General features: G+C 36.0%; 1 protein-coding gene across 1 annotated transcript; it reads left to right on the top strand.

Annotated features, from left to right (window-relative positions):
• Positions 1–1,236: 1,236 nt before the first annotated feature.
• Positions 1,237–23,689, top strand: LOC117410356 (ras-related protein Rab-10). The gene is made up of 6 exons (XM_034016796.3): positions 1,237–1,893; positions 15,778–15,838; positions 16,918–17,056; positions 18,612–18,701; positions 19,611–19,712; positions 22,531–23,689. Exons 1-6 carry the CDS (start codon positions 1,767–1,769, stop codon positions 22,615–22,617), a joined length of 606 nt encoding a protein of 201 aa, XP_033872687.1. The 5' UTR covers positions 1,237–1,766; the 3' UTR covers positions 22,618–23,689.
• Positions 23,690–23,988: the final 299 nt, after the last annotated feature.

Here is a 23,988-nt window from a genome sequence, read left to right as displayed (position 1 = left end):
GGGGCGAGCTCCACTTGCCAATAGCCACTTCTTAGGTCCAGAGAGCTGAACCACGAGGATCCAGCGACTCATCGATATGGGGAAGTGGGTATGAATCCTTTCTGGTGACCACGTTCAGGTGGCAGTAGTCGATGCAGAAGTGCAGACCCCCATCTTTCTTTCCGACTAAGATGACAGGTGCAGCTCACTCCCACCTCCAGCATTTCTTGAAGGATCTTCCTGGCCACCTTGGCCTGTTCCTTCTCCCGGGGATAATTGGCGGTGCAGCACCCTTTTATAATGCAGCTCTGCCCCTTTATTCTAATCGGGTACCGGAGCTTACACACATCCCATTGGTCCTCAGCCATACACCAGAACCAATGGGCATAGAAAAATAACAGCCAATAGGGACAGACAAACAACAACCAATTACAGGGGGACGCAGAAAGCAGTAAAGAGGACAATAAGTGTTTTCATTTAATGTAAAAATAATATTTCTTTTTTTAAAATCTGGTGTCTTTTTGTCTTATTAATATGAAATAAATAACGTCTTATGTGTAAGTCTAGGTTAAAGGTTTTTCATCAATCCCAGGTTTGTCAGTAGGGGTCTCACTGGTGTGAACCCTGAGGGGTTGACTTGTCTGCTTCATTTATTACATGTATAAATCAGACCGATTTACAGGAGGTCAATGGATATGCTGTTCAATTATAAGTGTGCTCAAATGTTTATATTTACTTTTCATTTAACGATTTTCTTTTCTTTTCTTTTCTTTTCTACATGGAAAGTAGACAGCACATACGTGACTTTCTAAAAATAAGCAAACTACTTCTGACAGCGCAGACTAACCAACAGGTTTTACCAACACCTACACAACATACAAATCCACCCCATTTTGTCTGCTGATCTTCGGTACGCCTGTGCTTTGCTATCTACATGACATAATCCATTTAATTCGCCGACGGGTCATCATCACGTCAAAAACTCAAACCTCAAATCCAGCACACCCTAGGTTTTTGAAACAATGAAGGCTATGAAACTAGCGCCATTTTGGATCTACCATGTACGGCATTGTGTATACAGTAGTACGGTACATAAAGTCAAAATGGCGAACATACGTGTGTAGTTTCAAAACGTTCTCACCTCTTCAAACCCTAAATTGGCGATTTCGTGGCTAATCACAAGCCAGCTTCAGTCAGATAGACACAAATTTAGACCAATGAGTTGGCAAAGGGAACGGCGAAAGGCGGAGTCGAGGCGTGTCACTAAAATCCAGGGTGTCGTCTAGGGGCTCCATTCGAAGGCGACGGCGGTTGTCTGTGTTTGAGTGTGAAATACATAGACAGGGAGAAACGTATCTGCAGCTGAGTAAACTAAAGTTCGAACCTTAAAAATATAAACTATTTGCTCGATTCCCGGACTAGAAGCGTTGGCATGTGGGGGGAAAAACGAGACTAAATTAGCGAGTAGTTTGAAGAAATTTTAGTAAGTCTGGTTGAGAGGGGAGCCATTTTGTCCCGACTGAGGGAAAGAAAGCGTGAAAAAAAAAGAAATAGGGTTGGAAATAAACCAATAATATAATAAAAACAACAGCTTAAATCTAGAAAAAACACCTTGCGACTCCCTTTATTTTGCAATACTAAATCGAGGATTTGAGAAGGAAGGTTATATACGAAGCTGTTAATATAAAAAGGTTTTTATTTTATTTTATTTGTATTAATCAGATCTCTGGGTTGTTTTGTTGCTTTCTTTTGAACGAGTCAGTTTTTTAAAATTTACACTCTATTAAATGGCGAAGAAGACGTACGACCTGCTGTTCAAGCTACTCCTAATCGGAGACTCGGGGGTAGGGAAAACCTGCGTCCTGTTTCGCTTCTCTGACGACGCCTTCAATACAACCTTCATTTCCACTATAGGTAAGATTTCTGTTGTGTGTTTTATATTTTATTTATACATTAATATAACACTTCCCATCACTCGCCTACCAGTTAACCACCTAACTGTACAGTGAGGGTAAGAACACTCGCTGTAGTGGAGAAAACCGACCGGTGTCTCTTACTGTTGCTTATGTGACAGCATCTTTTGTAATTTGACTGTTAATAAAATATCGTACATAGACATAGTTGGTATTTGTCACCCCAGGGAAATTAAACCATTGTCTCCCCCCACCCCCCAATGAATTCTACCCGATTTATGTAATAATTTGTCAGCATAAACGGTAACTTTAAAGGTTGCATCGTTACCTCCTTAGAATTATTATTGTTGTTTTGTCTTGAAGTCAAAATATGCCCTTTTAAGTTTTAATGTTAAGTTTTTTATGGGAACGATTTTAACTCTCAATACAGAAGCTAGGCTTTGTTATGTCACGTTTGGCTGTAGTTAAAATTGGAAACTCAGTTTATTGGCAGGTGTGAATATATATATATATATATATATATATATATATATATATATATATATATAATATATTCATGGCAATTATGTATCCTTAGATTTATTAATGTGAGAATTAACTAATTTGTTTTTATTTGTAATTTAACATAGATCACGTTAGTTCGGAAAGGCCGCATTGTCATCTATCCAAAATGCTGTATTCATATACATTCGTCCATCTGAAGTGGGTTAATTGTAAAATAATTGGGTACTGAATGTACCTTACATATACATTGACCATAACTAATGTATGGACCGACGAAATAGCTATAATATTTTCACTGGCTGCCATCTTGTCTCTCAATATTAAATATTTACATACATGATGATGTAAAGATTTGGGACCCTAACATGTACTGTGATGCTGTGTAATAACTTTGTTGCTGGCAGTGTAATTAATAATAAAATAACCAAAGACAGCATGTTTTGCTTTAGCTTTACCAGCACACTATTGATGGTTTGACAAACAAGAAATTACACCTTTATGTTCAGCAGTCCACTTCATAAATGCTAAGCACAATAATAATAAATTCCCTAAATATGACAGTAGTTTAATATTAGATTGCAGCTCAATGTAGATCCTTGGAAGATGCAGTTTTCCAAGAACCACACTGGGAATCAGTGTTCATGGTGTACCAGTTCCCATTCTGATGTATTTTTGTGGAAGTAATGGGAGGGAATTTCTCAAATTCCTAAACATTTTAAAAATTAGTATTAATACATTTAACCATTTAACCTTTATAATTAGGAATCAATGACAAAAAAACATCACAAGAAGTTATCCAATAGAGCAGTGGTTCTCAAACTTTGTTGTTTGTGGACCACCTGTTATTTATTTTTCATCTTGGCTGACCACACAATAAACCGTATAGCTGACTGAAAAATAAGCACATAAAAAACAAAAAAAAATCCCACTATAATACTAAGACTAACCGTAGGCTTACCTTACTGTGTTTTAATGCGAACAGTGGGCCTGTTTCTGTGAATAAAGTTATTTTAATATTGGGGGTTTAAAGAACGGTTCTAGTTTACTTTTCATTAACATAAACTGAGAGAGTGAAAATAAGAGAGTGTGTTATTTTTAAAATAATTACAGCAGAAATGTATTTGTGAATTAGTTACAATACACCCATGAGGTCCCAGCACAGTCGGAGGTACGAATCTCCAGCTATAATCTTTATTTATAAAATGGAATGTTTGAATGCTGCACACTGATTGGCTGTTGTTGATTTTTTTACCCTGCAGGTTAATGTACAATGCACTGCAGAACTTATTTTTGCCGAAGCACAGTTTAATTAATAAATTATCAATACACAACTTATTAATAAATATACACATTGTTGTGAGATGACTTTTAAAGTTTAACAAAATGAGTGACATACCTTTTGTCAAATATGATCTGTTTGGCGGCATGACAGGAGAATGGTTAGAGTTACAAGAAGCAAAACCAAGACACACAAAGATTTAACACGTCAACAACTGATTGAAATCGAGGAAAAAAAATTCTTGGGCAGCTGGTGTTTGTATTGATTTGATGAAACATAAAGAAATTGTAATCGACTTAAAAAGTTTGCCTTAAAATGTAAACAGTCTATTACGATAATTGTATGCTTTATTGCATAATTCGGCTGGTCAAGAGTACTCCGTTTTGTTACGTTAGCCTCCGTGCTGGTCTCAATCGCTCCGTAAACAGTGCTGACATAAATCGCAATGATATCCTGTTAGTTACCAAGCTTTTACAAATGCCAATAATGTATTTTTGTATTGTTGGCTTCTCCAGGTCACTGTAGTAATGCATGTGGACCACAGATTGAGAACCACTGCAATAGAGTGCTGTTACTTAACCAATAACTTGGCTAAAAAGTGCATTGCATGTACAAGGAGACAAATTCCCAGTGGAGAAATTCTGACTTTCAGGACTTCATACTAGCGAGTGGGACTGTTGTTTCCAAGTAGGTGATGTCAACAGTGCAGAGTTATTGGGATGATTTTCCCATTAGCTTGTCTGAATAAGCTGCTCCTTTAGCTCCCCTGATAGCCCTAGTTTTGGAGCCAGAAAGTTGAAGTAGTTGTAAACAAGCTAATTATAGCTCATATAGCCTTTTTCCAATAAAAATTTTAAATGAAAAATGGCCCTATCCGATGTTTTAGTGGTCAGAATTTGAGTCGAATGCAGCATATCTAACAAAATGTTATTGTCAACCATTCTATGAACTGTTTGTCCACCCTGTAAAACTGTTTTCTTATTAAACATTATAAAAGCTGGCCTATAGGTCATGCGATCTGGCAGTTTCAAATGACTGTCATCAGAGATCCTGTGATTGTGATCTGTAATATGTTCCAAGCCTGCCATATCTATAGTTTGAAACATCCTGGCAGTATACAGAATATTTGTAAAATGTTAAATGAGTAAGTCGATTTAGTATTTGATTTTGAATATTCTATTCTTCAGAATGCATTATTCCGAATCAGATTTTTGGGTACTGTTAAGCAGGTTTTGGTCCATAAAAACACAAAAAATCCAATCCTGTGTTGTATTCAGAGTTTCAGACACATTCTTGGAGACACAGAGAGCCTGTGCTCATGTATTTTTTTCATACACAAGCTTTGATGTTGACATGCATAATGGATTGGTATTCAATGTAATACATAAATTCCAGTACATCAAGTGAATAAATAAATATAGCAGGAGTAATTCAGCATCCCTGTGAAGGGTGCTTATAAGAATTTACAAATCTGCCTTTGAGATGTTGACTTCATACACTGTACATAGCTGATTCTCCCTGTCAAGTTCGATTGTGAGGTATCGCAAAAAGAAAAATCAACCCTTTTGTATCAGTGTCTTGACAGTGTCAAAGCCTCCTGTATCAGAAACCATACAAAGGGTTATGTACTGTAAACCTTGCATACTAAATGCATAGCCATGACTGACTTCCATTTTTCCAAATATGGACACCATATTGAGACAAATTGACTAAGTTTCTATTGTCTAGTGTCTAAGTCAAGGGGAGTAATTATTTTGAAAAGGTCAAAATAATTAATTCTGCCAGGAATTAAAAAGCAATCAGTAGACCCTCAAACTTAACAGTATTTTAACTACAGTACAGCCAAATACAGTGAAAAAAAGCCATTCACTTCTCAGACATTTTTTTTTTTCTGACCGGAACCGCGAACATCTTTTAAACAGCAGTCAGAAAGAAAGCCTAAAATGGATTTCAGCAAAACACACAACCGTACACAGGAGTTCACGTGAAAGATGCACAACTGTGTAGTGTTCAGTCCTTCAGTCCACTCTGATCCAAGATATTCCCGGGTCCATATTTTCCAGTTACGATCTTAAGGACTGTAAGCTAAGGTTTTACTGATAAGCTAACCAAAGTTCTGTTCCGTACTGACATTTCAGTGGTTTTAACAGCGATAGTCTGGAGGTCTGTATACCTTGACTTTTTATGTTTGCGTATTTGTGATTTATATTTATTTAAAAAATAAACATATTAAACTGTTTTGAGATTAGAGAATTATGTTGTAAAATCATGAGAATGTTCTTTTGACAATCGTGGAGAAGCACTGTGCCCTTTCCCTGTTTGGCATATTTTATTATATATTTTGTTTTTATACCAAGTGTCATTGGCCATTTCGTTATTTGTTCTGAAGTTGTGCGATAAGCATAACTTAACATGAGACTTGCAATGGTATTACAAGATAAGGAAGTGTACTTTTATCTCAGTATAATGATAATTCTTCAATTTGTTCCCTGAATTTGATGCATATTGACCCATGGAATAATGCCAATTGTACCTAACTGACAATGGCCTACCCCTTCCAGGTTTTCCACACTTGGAACACACATTTCCAAAATCTAGAAAAGTATAGTAAGATGATGGTATGATGACACATTCTAGAAAAATATAGTTCCATTCTGGGTGCCAGCAGTCGTCGTAAAGGCATCAGTCTACCAGCAATGTTAAATCCCCCAAAGCGTTTTTTTGGGCATTTAACTTTTAACATCTCTCTAAACTCCATGACCACCTGTGTGAAAGTTCATTGCAGACAGTAGAATAGCTTCAGACAATTATATTCGTAAAGCAGCATGAAACTTGCTGTTTTCGATGCTATGTTTTCCGTTGACCTTGCTAATAAATCTTTAAAATCAGTCGAACTCTTTACTTCAATTCCTATGCTTGTTTTGTGTCATGTTTCTTGGATATTCCTGCTGTAGTGCTTCTGCTTTAAACACAGCAGTTCAAAAGAAGCTTAGTTCATGCCTATAAATGTTCTAGTTGTTGCTGAACAAGAAAGTGCACATATTGACTGTGGGAACATTGCTGCATCACTTGGTCTATGCAGTGTTCGCGCTAGGCCACGCCGCTTCGCCAATGGCCCCTTGAAATAAAAAAATGTCCCGCTGAATTTCTCTTAACGCGTCCGTGTGTCCCACTCCCCAGACGCAATACCAGTAAACATTATTATAAATCACACTCTTAAGGATTAGACACACAAATATATTTACAGTGAAAATAACTTATTTTCGTTAAGTATAAAATTCAACCCCCCTTTCTCCCTGTCTGAAAATGGTGTGGTCCAGGATCGACCGTAACGTGATAAAACTATTTATTAAAAACAAATGTACATCCTGTAAAGCTTGCAGCACTAGCATATGTGTCCTGAAGCGTCGTTAGTAAGTGAAGAGTTGAAACAGTTGCTCTGATTTGGTGTAGGAAAGGTATTACTAGCATCACTGTCACAGTAGGGGGGGATTTGTTCCTGAACTTACTTGCATGAAGAAATGTATTTATTTCTCTTTTTGCATTGCATCCGTGTTTGCCGCGTAATGAGTGAGTCTGAGTTCGCTCTTGTGTCCAGAAACTGAATTTGAAAAAGCCTTGGCTGTTTGGAAACATACAGCTTAAAGCTTTTTACAGGACCATTTTTCAAAATCTGGCTGCGAGTACATTCGTATATCAGGTATTGGAACTGTTTTAAGACCACCTTGGTGATTTCTGGTCTGTAATGCTGATGTTTGAGTGACATATTCACAGCCAGTGCAATCAGCAAGTACAACAGTTATTTTTACAGAGATTAGCAGGGTTTTCTTTTCATCGTCTACAAAAGAAAAATTGTACTCGACCCATACTTTAAGCAAGTTAGATGTTTTTTTCGCTCAGTTCTAGGCATATACAGTTTCTTCAGATCTGTTCTTGAAATAGACTTTTTATGATTTACATAATTTGAGCCACAAAAAGCTGCATATTCAGCTTGTAGATTTTAGGTGTTTGTTTGCCTGACGGAATTCTGAATCTTTAGCGATATCAGGATTTTTATTCCAGGGGTGTTGCTGAAGGTAACAAAAGTTAACGTATGTACATATATTGCACTCTAAAGGTTTATTTAAAAGAGTATTTTTCTGATAGCCCCAAACCTGAGTGTTACACTGTATATAACGTCACTCTGCAAAGCACATCTGACTGTGGTACTGGTGTTATATACAATTACATTAAATGTAAAACTGATTCAAACAAGTGAAGCACTGTATGTGTTTTATTTGTATGCACATACATATCAGTTCATTGCTTTCACATTTTTTAAACGTTAAAAGAAAAACTATAAACTAAATAAAGTCCTGAAAACAAGATTCAACACTATTCTCAAAACAGCAGGCTGTACACTTTTACACTTACATTTGTGTGGCTGTTTCCCCCAAAACAAAGAAACATAGTTCATGACTTTTTAAATTAAATCAGCAATAATACAGTATTGCATCTTTCTTAACAGCTTATCTGTACAAGTTCCACCTGTAGGGTTCCACCTGTAACTTGTAACTTATGTTTCTTATCAATAAATTCACTTTTACTGTTTTAACTGTCTTATCTCTTCACACAAAGTAATACGTTTTTACTTAATTAAAAAAAAATGCAGCTACCAACAAACCCCAGACCCACAAGCAAATAAGAACTTGAACTTGAAGCATATGTGGAAGAACATACTAAGATAGAAACAAAAATGATATCCCTCGTCCCACAGTATATAATGAGTAAAAGTTAAATACATGAATCATCTTTTTATTTGCTTTTGTGATTTCTATATATTGTGTATATAAATCAGTGGTCACAAACCCAAAATAAATGTTACTTTTCTTAACATTAATATAGTGTTTCAAATATATATTAACTTAATAAAAGGTCTTCATGAATTTATATAACAAACATGCACATACTGTACAGTGCTAAAGTGTGCATACTGTAACAGTTACATCTCTGCTGTTTTTATGTATTGTTAATAAATACAGTATTGGAGTACACTTGTGGAAATGTAACTTAACTGTCAAAGTTGTTTTTAGGCTTCTTGTTAACGACAGAAAAGTAGGACAGTATCCCACTATGCTTTTTATCAGACATTACTATCAGTGGTGTAGTGGGAATAAGTGTGGAGTTGAACAGATAGATTGAACAAATAAACATGAACAGATTGATTGCTATTATCTTTTCCAATGAGCACACAGAGAGGCTGACATATTGACCCCCTCACTGAAGAAAATGTCCCCCTAAAATTGAGAGGGGGCCACATTGACCCTCAATCGGTAAGTCCTGAAGCAAACACTGCTATGGCACTTCTCTGAAATTTTTTGGATGGGGGAAATGTAAGGGGGCTTAATTCAAAATAAGATTCCTCTGCTTAAAATAAGCCGTTGATCAGAGCTGCACTGGGTATTTCTTTCTAATATACAAAGTCACATGCGAGCCATTTAAATTCAGTTTATCAGACTATTGCTGTATTGATTGGATTGGTGGCTCAAACCTTCTTTTGTACTTAATTTTTATGTGTGTTTCTGTTCTCAACCGTAGCAGTATGTTTTGAACTAGATTTTGCCCACAATGCAGTTTTATTCATTATTGTTCTCTGTGGAAGAGCTATGAATGGGGAGCTTGAATAAAGTATTTGTTGTCTATGATTTAGGGTTTTAAGACTACTTTGTATTGGTGAAATGATTGCTTGTGCTATGCGCTTTCAGGGCTCAAAGTTGGCCAAAATCTTTAGGGGCATCTGGCTCCTAGGTTTTAAAATTTGGTCGCCAAATAAAAAATTTAGGGGCCAAGTAAATACTCTTAGTTAAAATATTTCAGTGATGCCAGTTTTCCCCCATTGATTAAATCTACACTCTAGTGGTTTTTATTAAGCAACATGTATTTAATAATTACTTAAGTCACTTCAAACGGCACCCAAAACACTTTGGATTTCAGTTTAGCATTTTATGGTTGCAGAACATGATATTATAACTTGCTCTATAGGATATTGACATGAGATTTCCTGTAACCTGATTGGTCAACAAGCGTGCTTTAATCCACGGCCCGAATATACACAAGGTTCTGCCCAGGAATTCTGTACAGCCGGGCAGCAGAACATTATAGCCGGAAAAATAAACTTGCCTTTTACCTTAAATATATAATATGACAAAGAATTTGAATAATGTGTTGTCTTTTGTTGACTGTCTATTTGCGCTTTTTTATATTCTACATTTTCTTTTTCATTACTGTTTTTTATTATGGTGAATGACCGTGTTTATTTAGGCACTGTATGATTTGAATGGGGAAAGGTTTATTGGAGTTCACAAAAAAGAAACATTTTCACTTCCTTTTTAGCTTAATTACTGAACTTACTGCTTCATTTAAATTGTTTTCTTTTAGGTTTTCAGTGCATTTTGTTAATGCATGTCTATTTGTTTTTCACTGTTGTACATTTTTTGAATGCAACTGTTCATTTTAACCTTTTTTTTTTTTACACAACAGTACTCGCACAGTTTGGTCACCATCTTAACTGTTGCATGAAACTAGAGTGTAAAAATCCAGCACCTCTGCACTTAAGCATTTGTATATCAGCTGACAAGTTCACCAGATATCCCAGCACGCTTTTCTTCTTAAAGGCGTACAGTCTCTAAACATGAACCCCCAATATCTCTCACAAGCACTTGGGTACATATTTTTATGATATCACAATAGGAATACTCTTTTTTTTTTTTTTTTTGTGTGCGTATATATATAGCTATTATGTAATTATATATATATATATATATAATCACCTTATGTGTTTAATAAAGTAGCCCTTGCAAATCTAGTATTAGGCGGTGGATTGTGTCGATCGCCGGCTTATTTTGAAAACCCTGTATTCATTGTCACTAATTTTGCTTTGAAAATATTCCTTTTTTTTTTTTTTTTAGCAGTCATTTTGAATGTTTTAGCCTCTCGAAGTGCTTAACACAGAAAACCCGCCCCTTATAGTAACCGCATAGCAACCTCAGAGCTGCTGAAAACAAACCAAGACAGATGCTGTTTCCTTTATTAATTGAAGAGTTGTTGCCACCTATTTTTAATACAATGCTGATGAGTTGTGTGGTTGTTGGATGCTACAACCACAACAACATGAAAGACAAGCGGCTGTCATTTCTTTAACTTCCAAACAGGCGTTTAAGCCCAGATAGAAGGCTTTCTGCTATACATCGGCAGCATGAAGAAGGGTCTAAATGGAGTACACCAGACTCAAGAACCATCTACAGCAAACGTTTTATTCATGGTGTACATAGTTATACTTGCAGAATACACAATTGTAACTTACTACTTAAAAAAAATAAGCACAATTTGGTAACACGTTAGTAGTGTGAAGATTACTTTTAGTAGTAAGAGCATTATGCATTAATTTACTCAATGCTTTTTTAGTACTACGTACTAGTTTACCTACATTAACATTAGGTAGTCCACGATTAGTGATAATCACGGTCCGTGAAACCATACAAAATCACCCAGGTTCCTAGTTTAACATATAACATATATAGATAGATGTATGATTAATACTGTAAGATTTCATACAATGAAAAGATTCGATTTTTTGGGGCTTTAAGTCGGCAGGTAGTATGGACATTGCTTTAAATCTGCAACACCTAATTTTAGTTTATCTTATTTTTTGGGGTCACGTAGGTTTTCAACATAATTAGCCATGTCCACCGGTCGGATGTTACACAGCTTGACAACGGTTTGTTTCAGCGGCTACCAGTTGCTATGCGGAAGTCACTTGACTTTGCGCAAACCTATTGAGTTGTTTACGGCGCCGCTGGGATACTGAACAACTGGCTACCAAACCACGCATGGAATATTGATGTAAATGTTTGTATTCATTAACAACAAAACTAGCGCTTCATAAAATCGGAGAGGAAAAAAAAACTATCAGCGAAACCAGGTTTTATTTCCTACCTGACCACTCCCACAGTTGCAGATTGCGAATGCATATTAAAAAATGATCACAGAGACTAATTTTGGTCGCCGCTGCCGACCCACAGCTTGCAAATGTAGGTCACAATACTTTGGATTGGATAGTTTAAAAGGCAAAGGCTTCCACTGTTTAAATAGCTCCTGCTCAGCTTTGCAATGGACGGGTATTTTTGGATCCTGTGTCATTTACACTGACACAGTAATTATGCTGTAGACGTTGGATGGCATAAAAAGGACTCTTGCAATGTACATTCTGAAGGGGGTTAAAGCCTTAAATACCTTGCCCTATCTAGTTAAAGGCATGTACCACTGAAGTTGCTTGAAATTTATTTTGTTGCTTTTAAATTGTTAGTTTATCCCAGTGAGTTTTCAGTGAGGATTAAAAGTGTTGGGGTATTTTTTTGTTTTGTTTTTAAATGTAACCAACTCTAGTTTTGCGTTGTCCTTGGCTGTTTTTTGTTGTTTCATACAACACAGCAGTAGCAGCTGACAAACCAATTGGACTTAATAGGCCTAATGATCTCAGAACTTGTATATGAAAACATGCATATGAGTATGTTTTACAGAAAACTGTGCATAGACAAGCAGCTGTCTGTTATACAGTATACATACTGTAGCTACTGTATATAAAACCTTGGTTATCAAAGTAACATCTTGCATGTTAAAATAATTAATGGGCAAGTCATAGGGGAATAGGGGTGCCTTTCCTCTGTGGGGAAACAGCATTTTCATTCGGCTGGGTTTAGAGAGAGCCCTGTTTTCCACATACACAGCCCCTCTCATACATTCTATAGCACCATGCCAATCGCCACACACATCTCTGAATTGCAACTGTGGTGCTGGATAAGGGATCACAAATTGTATACAGTGTTGGTCAGCTATAATGCAAATAAGTGTTTCCTGGTTGGGCTTTGTGTAGTAGTTTGATATCACTCATTGCTTTGTGGAAGTGGTAGTAATTGTGCTGAGGTTCACTAGTTTCTTTATTGTAGTTATCTTCATAATGTCAGATTTATATTTATATGCACTAATACTAAAATGTGATTTTTATCTCTTTTGTATTTTTTTTCTTGTATATTAATAGCAAATTCAAGCATTGTTGTACTTTTTAAATTTCAGATCAGCTATGAAGTCACTTTAAAAATTCATAGGGCTGTGTTCGAAGGTTTGTTTGCTAATCAGGAATTCGAAGGTAATTCTGAACCTTCGAAGGTTCATCAGGCGGCATTCGTGTACTGTCAGATGTTTTGTTTTTCTCTGTTAACAGAAACCATTTGATGTGTGAATACTATAAATGTCACTGCAAAATGTGATCTTTTGATTTGTATAATGCCTATTACTTAAACAAAAGTTGTTGTATTAAAATCCACTACCAGATTGTTATACGTAGCACCTCTTTATCAATGACGCGCCGCCGTGCATTGGAGCAAGGTATAATACCTAGTGTACAACACGTAAGAGAAGTGTTATAGTAGAATAAGTATGAAACAAAATATATGCTAACACTAATTTTTATTTCAAAAACTGAGCACTGAGTTGGCTAAAGCACTGCCCCTTTAAAAAAACAAAAAAAACAAACCACAGTTGAAAGGTCACAGCACAGAGGCAGATGGGGTCCAAGAAATGGGTTTCAGAAAGATAGACAGAAAGAAGACAAACATAAACCCCTCGTTTTATCTACAGTTTGCAAAAAGATGTTCATCCAGTCTGAAGTATTTAGTTGAGCTATGTTACGTTTTGGAGAAAATGACCATATATTTTCAGCAGATTAGGGTAGGCGCATGGGAAAGATACATCGGGGTACTCTGCATTGTGCAGAAAAAGTGTAAGTATTAATGAATCATTATTTTATAAAGGTTGCAATGCTACTTTTTGGGTTCTAAAATAAATTAGCAAGAGCTGTATATGAAGATCCCTACCAGGGGTTACAGTGACATCCGATCTGTGTTTGGAATGTGAAACTGTTCAGCAGCTGAGAACTGGAAAGCATTTTGAAACACTGTGTTCTTTATTTTGTAAACAAGTCAGCAATAACAAGACACTACAAATATTATATATTTTATTTATTCAGCAGATAATCGATAACAGAGAATTGCATTATTGTCCAACACTACTGTATATGTAGGAGTATCGCAAGCAGCATCAATTACATGTAAATGTGTGTTTTTATTTAAATAAAAACATGATTACTGTTCTATATAACATATTTTTAAACTACATGTTAATGTTTTATTCCATTTATATGGATTATGTGTACAATGATAGGATATTCAGTCAAATATAAACTAGTAGATTTAAACCAGTAAATTGTGCAAATGAGTGTGTTGAAGGTTCAAACCTTCCTTCTGCAATGTGTTCTGAACCTTCGAAGGTCAAAATGTACCCGTCGTTGCAGCCCTAAAAATTCAGAATGTGAACTAAAAGATCAGTGGGCCCAATTTTTGTTACATACCTGTTAAAAGGTAATGATACCGTTTTATATTAATTGTATCAAAATAAATTAACCCTCTGCACTCCTGATTAGTCTCATCACAGGTGCGTAGGAGACCGCATGTCAGAATGAAAAATAGAACACTCCCGTACACTGTATTTTGCCAAATCTCACTTTTTTAATTCTTTAAAAGAAAATAGAAGCTAATGTTTTGGTCGTAAGACTTTCGTCAGAGCACGTAAAATTAGTGTCATGAACTAGACTATGCCACTTTTAAGGTGACACGTGCGGTACTATAAGGAACTTTTGCATTAAATTTGTTTACTCTGTAGATCTGACCTAACTTAGCCAAGTGGCCCCACCCTGGGTCCCTGGGCAATTGCCCTGTTTGCTAGCCCCTGAAACCGTCTCTGTTTATGTTATCAGTTTGGACAAAATGATAACACTTTAATACAATGTAGAAGAGTATTTCCTACCATTTTTAGTTTTATTCTATTTCAAATAAGGGTATAATGGCAATTTAACCATAGTCAAGTTAGTTACAGTAAAAAAAATAAAATAAAAAAGGTAACCTGAAAGAAAAACATAAGTATCAAATATTTCTAAACAACTGACCTGAAAAACTGTTTCCAAGCTATTTGTTTTGTAGAACTAAATGTCAAGATCCATTCTTGTGGGATTGGGGCAGGGGAGGAGTGTATACTGTTGAGGAAATCCTGACCTTGAATAACTTGTTTGGCTGTCTCTGTTTTAAAACACTGCAAGTAGTGATGAGTCATGGGATAGAACTGAATGAGATGAACATGTGTGAGCTAACTTAAGAATGTATTGTTTTTAAACCACCCGTGTCCTTGCTGATGTACTTTGACCAGATTTGGTTAACTGTACATTAAAGCTGTAATTACGGCAAGTAATTTTAAAAATGTCAATTAAGAAATGTGTGTCTTGGGGGTGCACATGGTTGGGTGAAAAATGTATCAAGTATTCTATTCATCCAAAAGTACTGTTCATTGCATTCTTCCATTTGGCTTTTTGGTAATTCATTGTGTGGGTGTTTGCATGCAGCAAGCATGTCTTTCTCCATTACTGTATCTAAAATGTAATGTCCACTTCACAGACATTTAAAGTAGAATGCTTTCTCCTGAAGACACCCCCTATAAACCAACACTGCAGTAATCCAGTAGATTTTACCAGAAAACAGAATTCCTTCCATTTTACACAACGTCTCATCTCCTTCAAACTATCACATTTCCTGGCTTCCTAATATTTGTACAATATCTACATTTTTGCAATTCATAAATGTTTGCTTTTCAAGATTGTAACCTGAATTTTACAAATTGTATATCTGTATTCATACTGCATTTCCATTTCATATGTTCCAAACATGAAGTCCATTGTAATTTTGAAATGCGAGTCTGTAATTTGAAACTGTGGCTCTGAGGTCCAGTTACATCTGTGTTTTAGAAATGTGTTTTTGCATGTTTTATTAATTTTTTACATATGTGATTTCTGGATTGTGTAAATGTAACCTGACTTGGTTTACTGAAGTACAGCTCGGTGAATAATTGTCCATAAAAATATTTGTTGTACTCTTCTACTTAACTTTTAAAATATAATATTTGATCACTGGCCACTTGTGCATATTCTGAAGCAAATGAATTCTCGCTTGCATATTTTAGGAATTGACTTTAAGATCAAAACAGTTGAACTACAGGGAAAGAAGATCAAGTTACAGATATGGTGAGTAGTGTGTTTTCTTGTTCTGTTTTTGTATTGTCAAATGTAACATTCACCTGTAACCTATTATGGTTGCAATTTTGTGGTCATGTGAATTTTTTGTTTCCAGATTGACCAAATGTTTTGAAGTATTCACCTTCATATTTGGTACGCATCTTTATGATCTCTAGGTCAAGATGGGTCATGTATATCATACAAGATAGTGTCCGTCACTTTCTCTGAATTGCAACACATTTTCTAGTTTAGTACTCAACTTCAAATCAACCAATATAAACCATGAAGCTACCTGCAATTGTTTTGCTTCAGGTTTTATGGCCAGGGAGAGAGTCCAAGGATATGTTACTGGGACCAGCAGAACAAAAAGCTTATCTGCAAAGGTGGTTGGATACAGTATATTTTTTCACTGCCAAATACTGATTTCTGAAAATAGAAATTATGTGTTTTTGTAACAGTAAGCTGCACTATAGAAAAACTGTACTTTAGCTTTTATTGCCGCACCCAAAACATGAGCTATTTGTTTAAAGATGCCCAAAGGCTTGTTAGTAATAACCATGTACTCCTGCATACATGTAAAGGGGGAGGGGAGTAGTTAATAGCTGGACAGTATTTTGTCTGTACCCCTGATCCCATGAGACAACGTATATCAAGATGGATTACTTGGTGTGCATATAAAATTATCGTATTGGACTCTCTTGTTAAGATTTAAATGATGGGGGAGCATGAATTCATTCCAACTATAGTGCAAGTCATTTATTCATCACTCAAGAAACATTTGATGGACTGCATTAAGCTACCATAATATAATGCTTTTTTGGTCATACACCTGATGCTCAAAATAAGTTTGCTGTGGAAAAAACATCTATCTGTCACAGAATTTGTATTTCTTTTTTAAACATAAGCACACAAGGTTTTTGTTTTTAACAAACTCCCATTCAACCAGTTTTGAAATTTAGATTATGCCATTTGGAAGACTTTGTTTGAATGTAATATTGGATAGACTTTGTACTCCTATCCCAGCGAATGGCCTATAAATAAATAATTAACATATATAGATTACATTCTGTTTTTCTTTTTGTGAACAGGGACACAGCAGGGCAGGAGCGATTTCACACCATCACAACTTCCTACTACAGAGGTGCCATGGGAATCATGTTGGTGTACGACATCACAAATGCCAAAAGCTTTGAAAACATAAGCAAGTGGCTGCGGAACATTGATGAGGTAATTCGGTCAGTAAATGCATTAATGATCATGAAGGTGCATGCTCTGAATCTTGGAGTAAATTTAATAGAGTACAATTTATTATTATTATTATTATTTATTATTATTATTTATTTATTAGCAGACGCCCTTATCCAGGGCGACTTACAGTCGTAAACAAAAATACATTTCAATTCAGCTAGTTGGGGAGTGGTAGAAAGGCTGAAATATCTGAGCTATTGTAGATTTGTGACTTGGAGTATTTTTATTTATGTACACTTAATTTGTATTGATGTACATTCCGTGACTGATTTGATTTAATTACTGCCAAATATCGCCTATTACTTCTAGTTTTAGTTTGTATGTGTACAAAAATGAGTGTGCCTATCATTTTAAGCATACAGAGCTGTTCATTTACTGCACACACTTAACTTGGCACACACTACCTTTGCAAGAAGACAACACTACTGTAACTGATTAAAATAGGTTTGGTGACTTGTATGTAGATTTGGGTAAGATGCTGGTCCACATACTAGAACAATATGTTTTTTTTTTGTTTTTGTGAGTTGCCTTTTAATTAGGATCAGCTGTAGATCAATTTTCATGTTTCAAGACTTGGTCATATGAGAAGTGAAACTGAATGTTACCTATGTTATAAGTTCTATGTGTTTGGTTTGTTTTCCCGTGAGGCTCTACTGCCCAAAAAGAGGAACTTCCTTTACCTTCAGTTCACACTTCTCTTCTGAAGAAGAGACACTTGTGATCTCGAAAGTGTCTTTTTTATATAAATATTCTGCTGCTACTATCCATACTATTTTGAATTATTTTTGAAATTATCTTCCTGATATGAAATGGGAAGTACCTTTTTTTGAGAGTTAAACTACAGTTTTACTTTTGCTTGTATTTCCTAATGGGTGTGGAAAATAGCTATGTTTTTGGGTCTAATGTATGGTTGCAGTCAAGTGCAATCAGGCATTAAGAATAATTCTATTAGCACAGCTAGCAATCAGGAGAGCAGGTGTTCGAAGGGGAAAAGCATCAAAATAAAATAGATTACTCCTGTGAAATGTTACAATCCATTTAATTATTTATTCATTGTTTATTCTGTTCATTTACCACACTTGGCAGCATTGTGTGTCTGCTTGTTACTGGTAGCATTTTTTATTTTTCTACAACAAGGAGCAATAGGAATGTTGCCAGGATGAAATAGGATTAACATACCCTCCAGATTATGAACAGTTTAGTTATTCAGAATCCTCATGCTTTATAAATCAAACTATCCTACTATCTCATAAATCATTTAGGATGGCACGTGTTCATTTAAAACTATGAACCTAATTGTTCTGAAACCCAGGACTGGGTCCAAGAATAATGGGAGTTTCTAACTCTGAAGTATCTTTTCTGGGTATTTCTCTTCCCCAGGATGCTTGACTCAAATACTTGTGTACCGATGACTGCATCCAAAATAAGTTTTCTGTTTTATAGATTATTTTAAATAACTTCACTGACAATCACTGTATGTACTATTTTGTTCAATTTTTAGATGTCTTAACCACAATGATTTCTTCTTTTTCAGCACGCAAATGAAGATGTTGAGAGGATGCTGCTAGGCAACAAGTGTGACATGGAGGATAAGCGTGTGGTACCAAAGGCAAAGGGAGAACAGGTATGTGAGGGGCCTGTAGTAAGGTTTCAAGCCTTCAAGCAAATGTGTGTGTGTGTGTGTTTCTCTCTCTCTCTCTCTCACACACACACACACAATGCAGCGATACCCCAAACAGCCGAAAGTAGGTTAATTCACTGTCCATGTAATTCTCTACTGGTACTTATTAAACCAAAAGAAATAAACAAAAGGATATCTCAGAACTATGAATGGTGTCATCTTTTATAACAAGCTACTACAGCAGCGGTATCCAGAAAAACAAGGTCAATGCATTTGTTCCAACAAACTGAAAAGTGACTAAGCATCACATTCCTGGAAGCTTAATGGTATTTGATACCATTTTTGGTAGGAAAGCCTGAAATAAAATTCCCTGTATTGGTGGTACAATGAATGCTTAGTGTTCTGATTCAGCACTGCTCCCTCATGGGACTGTTTTGAGCTAAACATGGTGAACTAGCATTATAAAAGAATGTATTTGAATACAATTCGTTACAGCAGAAGTTATAGTTTTTTTTTTTGTTTGTTTTATTTTTTTTTGGCGCAGTGTGTTTTGAAGGCAGCTGTTTAAAAATAGGAAGCAAAATTGCATATAAATGAGAGGAACCACATTATTACCGAAGTGCTGAAGGTGACAGTCTTCTTGTAGACGTAGTCACTGGAGATGCTAAATCTGAGTTTATAATGAATTGGGGATGTAACGGTTATGTATTTCCCAAAACCAACCAAAGTTTGGTAAAACTGGTTGTCACTGAACACTGCTATGATTAATACTATTCCTTACTTAGATTTTTTTAAAATATAAATTGGACAGTAACTGCACAATAAGACTTGGCTTATTTTTCTTGTATTTATCTGCATTCTTGCATTATTATTACTGCCACCTAGGTTATAAAATAATGTTCTGTCTTTCAGATTGCAAGAGAACATGGCATTAGGTTTTTTGAGACGAGTGCAAAAGCAAATATCAACATTGAAAAAGCATTCCTCACATTAGCAGAAGACATACTTCGAAAGGTAAACGTTTGTTTGGGCAGGTATTGCATATGGATACAGTCTTTAAGGGTGTGTTCACACTGGATCTGTTTAGAGGGTTTGGTCCGCACTCGGTACGGTTCAGTACGTTTGGTGTGCAGTGTGAACAATAAAGTCCGCCTGGGAAACTAACCGTACCGAGCCCATCTAAAGAAGTGGCAAACGAACTATACAAGGTAACCTGACTCGGAAGTAAACATTTCGTGTGAAGTTTAGCTCATATTGGAAACAAGTAGAGCAAAAAACTAAAAATGTCTTTGGCAACTATATTAGGGTTACCACATCCCGTGAAAACTTGGATTGTCAGAGTTTCAGCCTTAATTTTTTGTCCCAGTCAGAAAAGGAAAAGTGTAACCGTCCCGGTTTTGCTATTGTATTTGTTTATTTTTTGTATGAAGTAGGGGTGTATCGATAAGATTTTCTTGGCCAATACTGAAAGCCGATGGTTATCTACCCATATCGGCCGATACCGATAATAAATACAGTGCAGGTAAACTACTAGAACAAGACATTTAAACTGTTTTATAACTGCTATCGTATTGTTGTCTTCAGATATTTAAAAAAAAAATAAATAAATACAAACACCGCTATTTTTAGACTTATTTACTGCATTTTGGTCGCACGTTACACAACACTGGGAAAATGAGTGTCCGTGTTCTTGTGTCATTAGTAAGCGCGCCTGACCAAATATTAAATTCTGTGCTGGAAGAGATTCAAGCTGAATATCGGTGTACTTTTTCGGCTAAAAGAACAAAAACTGCTGATAGCCGATTGTGTCTTTTTTTCCCTTACAGACGTGCTCAAATTTGTTGGTACCCCTCCACAAAAAACGAAGAATGCACAATTTTCTCTGAAATAACTTGAAACTGACAAAAGTAATTGGCATCCACCATTGTTTATTCCATATTTAATAGAAATCAGACTTTGCTTTTGATTTTTTATACAACATAATATTGTAAATAATAAAACAAATGAAAATGGCATGGACAAAAATGATGGGACCGCTAACCTAATATTTTGTTGCACAACCTTTAGAGGCAATCACTGCAATCAAACGTTTTCTGTAGCTCTCAATGAGACTTCTGCACCTGTTAACAGGTAGTTTGGCCCACTCTTCCTGAGCAAACTGCTCCAGCTGTCTCAGGTTTGATGGGTGCCTTCTCCAGACTGCAAGTTTCAGCTCTTTCCATAGATGTTCGATAGGATTCAGATCAGGACTCATAGGCGGCCACTTCAGAATAGTCCAATGTTTTGTTCTTATCCATCCTTGGGTGCTTTTAGCTGTGTGTTTTGGGTCATTATCCTGTTGGAGGACCCATGACCTGCGACTGAGACAGAGCTTTCTGACACTGGGCAGTACGTTTTGCTCCAGAATGCCTTGATAGTCTTGAGATTTCATTGTGCCCTGCACAGATTCAAGGCACCCTGTGCCAGGCGCAGCAAAGCAGCCCCAAAACATAACCGAGCCTCCTCCATGTTTCACTGTAGGTATGGTGTTCTTTTCTTTGAAAGCTTCATTTTTTCGTCTGTGAACATAGAGCTGATGTGACTTGCCAAAAAGTTCCAGTTTTGACTCATCTGTCCAAAGGACATTCTCCCTGAAGGATTGTGGCTTGTCAATATGCATTTTAGCAAATTCAGTCTGGCTTTTTTATGTTTTTCTGTCAAAAGTGGAGTCCTCCTGGGTCTTCTTCCATGGAGCCCACTTTCGCTGAAAAAGCGACGGATGGTGCGATCAGAAACTGACGTACCTTCACCTTGGAGTTCAGCATGTATCTCTTTGGCAGTTATCCTTGGTTCTTTTTCTACCATTCACACTATCCTTCTGTTCAATCTGGGGTTGATTTTCCTCTTGCGGCCGCGCCCAGGGAGGTTGGCTACAGTTCCATGGACCTTAAACGTCTTCATAATATTTGCAACTGTTGTCACAGGAACATCAAGCTGCTTGGAGATGGTCTTGTAGCCTTTACCTTTACCATGCTTGTCTATTATTTTCTTTCTGATCTCCTCAGACAACTCTCTCCTTTGCTTTCTCTGGTCCATGTTCAGTGTGGTGCACACAATGATACCAAACAGCACAGTGACTACTTTTCTCCATTTAAATAGGCTGAATGACTGATTACAAGATTGGAGACATGTGTGATACTAATTAAAGAAACAAATTAGTTTGAAATATCACTATAATCCAATTATTTATTATCTTTTCTAAGGGGTACCAACAAATGTGTCCAGGCCATTTTAGAATATCTTTGTAGAATAAGCAATAATTAATCTCTTTTCACAGCTTCTTTGCTTTATTCTATGACATACCAAAGGCATGCAAGTATACATGATAAAATAGCTTTTAATTTCATCACTTTTCAGGAGGAATGAAGCATTATTTCAATGAGCTGTAAGGGTACCAACAAATTTGAGCACGTCTGTATCGGTGCCATGCCGATAGGCTACCGATTATCGGTGCACCCCTAGTATTAAGTACAAAACTGCATCAGTGTGCTCTACAAGTTAATAGCAGAGTAATGTATTGGGTTGTGTTGGCACCATTCAAAAATGAAATAAACAATTGTATGTATTATTTGTTTTATCATTCTGGCTTTTTTTAACATGTGTTGACTAGATGGCAATATAAATAAAATGATGAGTGCGGCGGGGGGGGACAGAAAACAAACAACAAATGCCTGACAGTATAATTTAAAACAAGTACACTTCAAACAAAGTAATTTAACACAATATAGATATATAATATAGTGCAACTCAAGTCAGAGCCATCCTAATCTTATTGGTATGTGTTTCCTTGCAGACGCCTGTAAAAGAGCCCAACAGTGAAAATGTAGATATCGGCAGTGGAGGTGGAGTAACGGGGTGGAAGAGCAAATGCTGCAGCTGAACAAGTTCTTCTCTCTTCCTCATCTCTATCTCCTCTCTGTCTCGCAGTCTGTTTCTGTACTCTAGAAATAAACCACTTTACCCACCTTAATCTTACCATCCCATACCTCCTCGCCCTATCTTAACTTTAACCCTCCTTTTGTTCTTCCATTCACGACAGCTTGCTGACAATTTAATTATTTCAAAACAAATGTGTAGATAATGAAATCATGTTATTTCTTTGTTTTTTTATGTACCTTCTCTGATTCACCACTACATTATTATTATTATTATTATTATTATTATTATTATTATTATTATATATTTTTTTCTTTGGTTGTATTATAGTCAACTCCTGATCAACCTCAGCAAATTTAACAATGGTTTCAAATCTGCAAACAATTTATCAGAATAAAAAGGTTAGAATTAAGTTTTTGTACAATAGTGGGATTTCTGTGATGTAAAACTGTATTTGGTCATTGCAATTTGTATACAAGTGCAAAAGTGACAAGAAGACTTGTGTAGAACTTGGTTGAACTTCTCTAGGTGGGATTTAATTTGTCCTGTGCCTTAAGTGGAATAGAAGGAGCATTAACTCTGACCTAAGAGCCATTGAAGAGGTATATCAACTGCTCAAACTTAAGTGTTAATATTCAATTCTTACTGCTTCACCATGGGTATTGATATTTGAATTTAACTCAAACGGAAGTGCAGAAAAGTTTGAATTTCTTCTGGATAGGAAAAACACATTACCATTTTATCAAAAGCAGTTATTTTACATTTTTGTTATTTTTTTTCGTAACTTTTTGCATGCTGATTTCTTCCATTTGGAACACTTTGTAACAATTGCAAGTATACTCTTTAAAGAAATAGCACTAATTTACACAGTAGATGGGAGGGGAATAAAGTTTGAATGGCACTCCTTGGAAATTCAAACAGTTTTGCAGATCCATTAAAAATAAGCTTGTTTAAGTATTTGTGGTTTATCTTTTTTTTACTTTTTGGAGGCCTATTGCATGTACTAGTGATGTATCTTAAGTGGGGTAATGTTGCTGTTATTACTCCGTAGTAATTAAACAAATTGTACAAATCTCCGGGACCTGGACCCTTGTGGACATTGAGAACAAATCATAGACTAGATGTTTGTGCCCTCACCCCCACCCAAAACACACCATTTGAATGCATACTGACAACTATGCAGATTATACATTTTTTAAAAAACCTGTTTTTGCAACAATTGTTTTTTTTTTTTCTTTGCATGTTTGGTTTCAGATTTACTTTTATATTAAATTAACTTGTTACAAATTAATTACAAGGGCAGCAAAGGTTTGTATGAAATTCAAGTATGTGGTTTTAAAGCAAAAACATAATTAGCTGCAAAATTAAGCCAGTG

Source organism: Acipenser ruthenus, chromosome 6, assembly GCF_902713425.1.
Source record: "Acipenser ruthenus chromosome 6, fAciRut3.2 maternal haplotype, whole genome shotgun sequence".
Classification (NCBI taxonomy): Eukaryota; Metazoa; Chordata; class Actinopteri; order Acipenseriformes; family Acipenseridae; genus Acipenser; species Acipenser ruthenus.
The sequence above is the reverse complement of the archived record's forward strand: the minus strand, read 5'-3'. Positions and strand labels throughout refer to the sequence as shown.

Coding starts and splice junctions, on each gene's coding strand:
- LOC117410356 (XM_034016796.3), top strand. CDS start 1,767: ATGGCGAAGAAGACGTACGACCTGCTGTTCAAGCTACTCCTAATCGGA. Junction 1,894..15,777: donor AACCTTCATTTCCACTATAG/GTAAGATTTCTG, acceptor TGCATATTTTAG/GAATTGACTTTAAGATCAAA. Junction 18,702..19,610: donor CAAAGGCAAAGGGAGAACAG/GTATGTGAGGGG, acceptor TCTGTCTTTCAG/ATTGCAAGAGAACATGGCAT.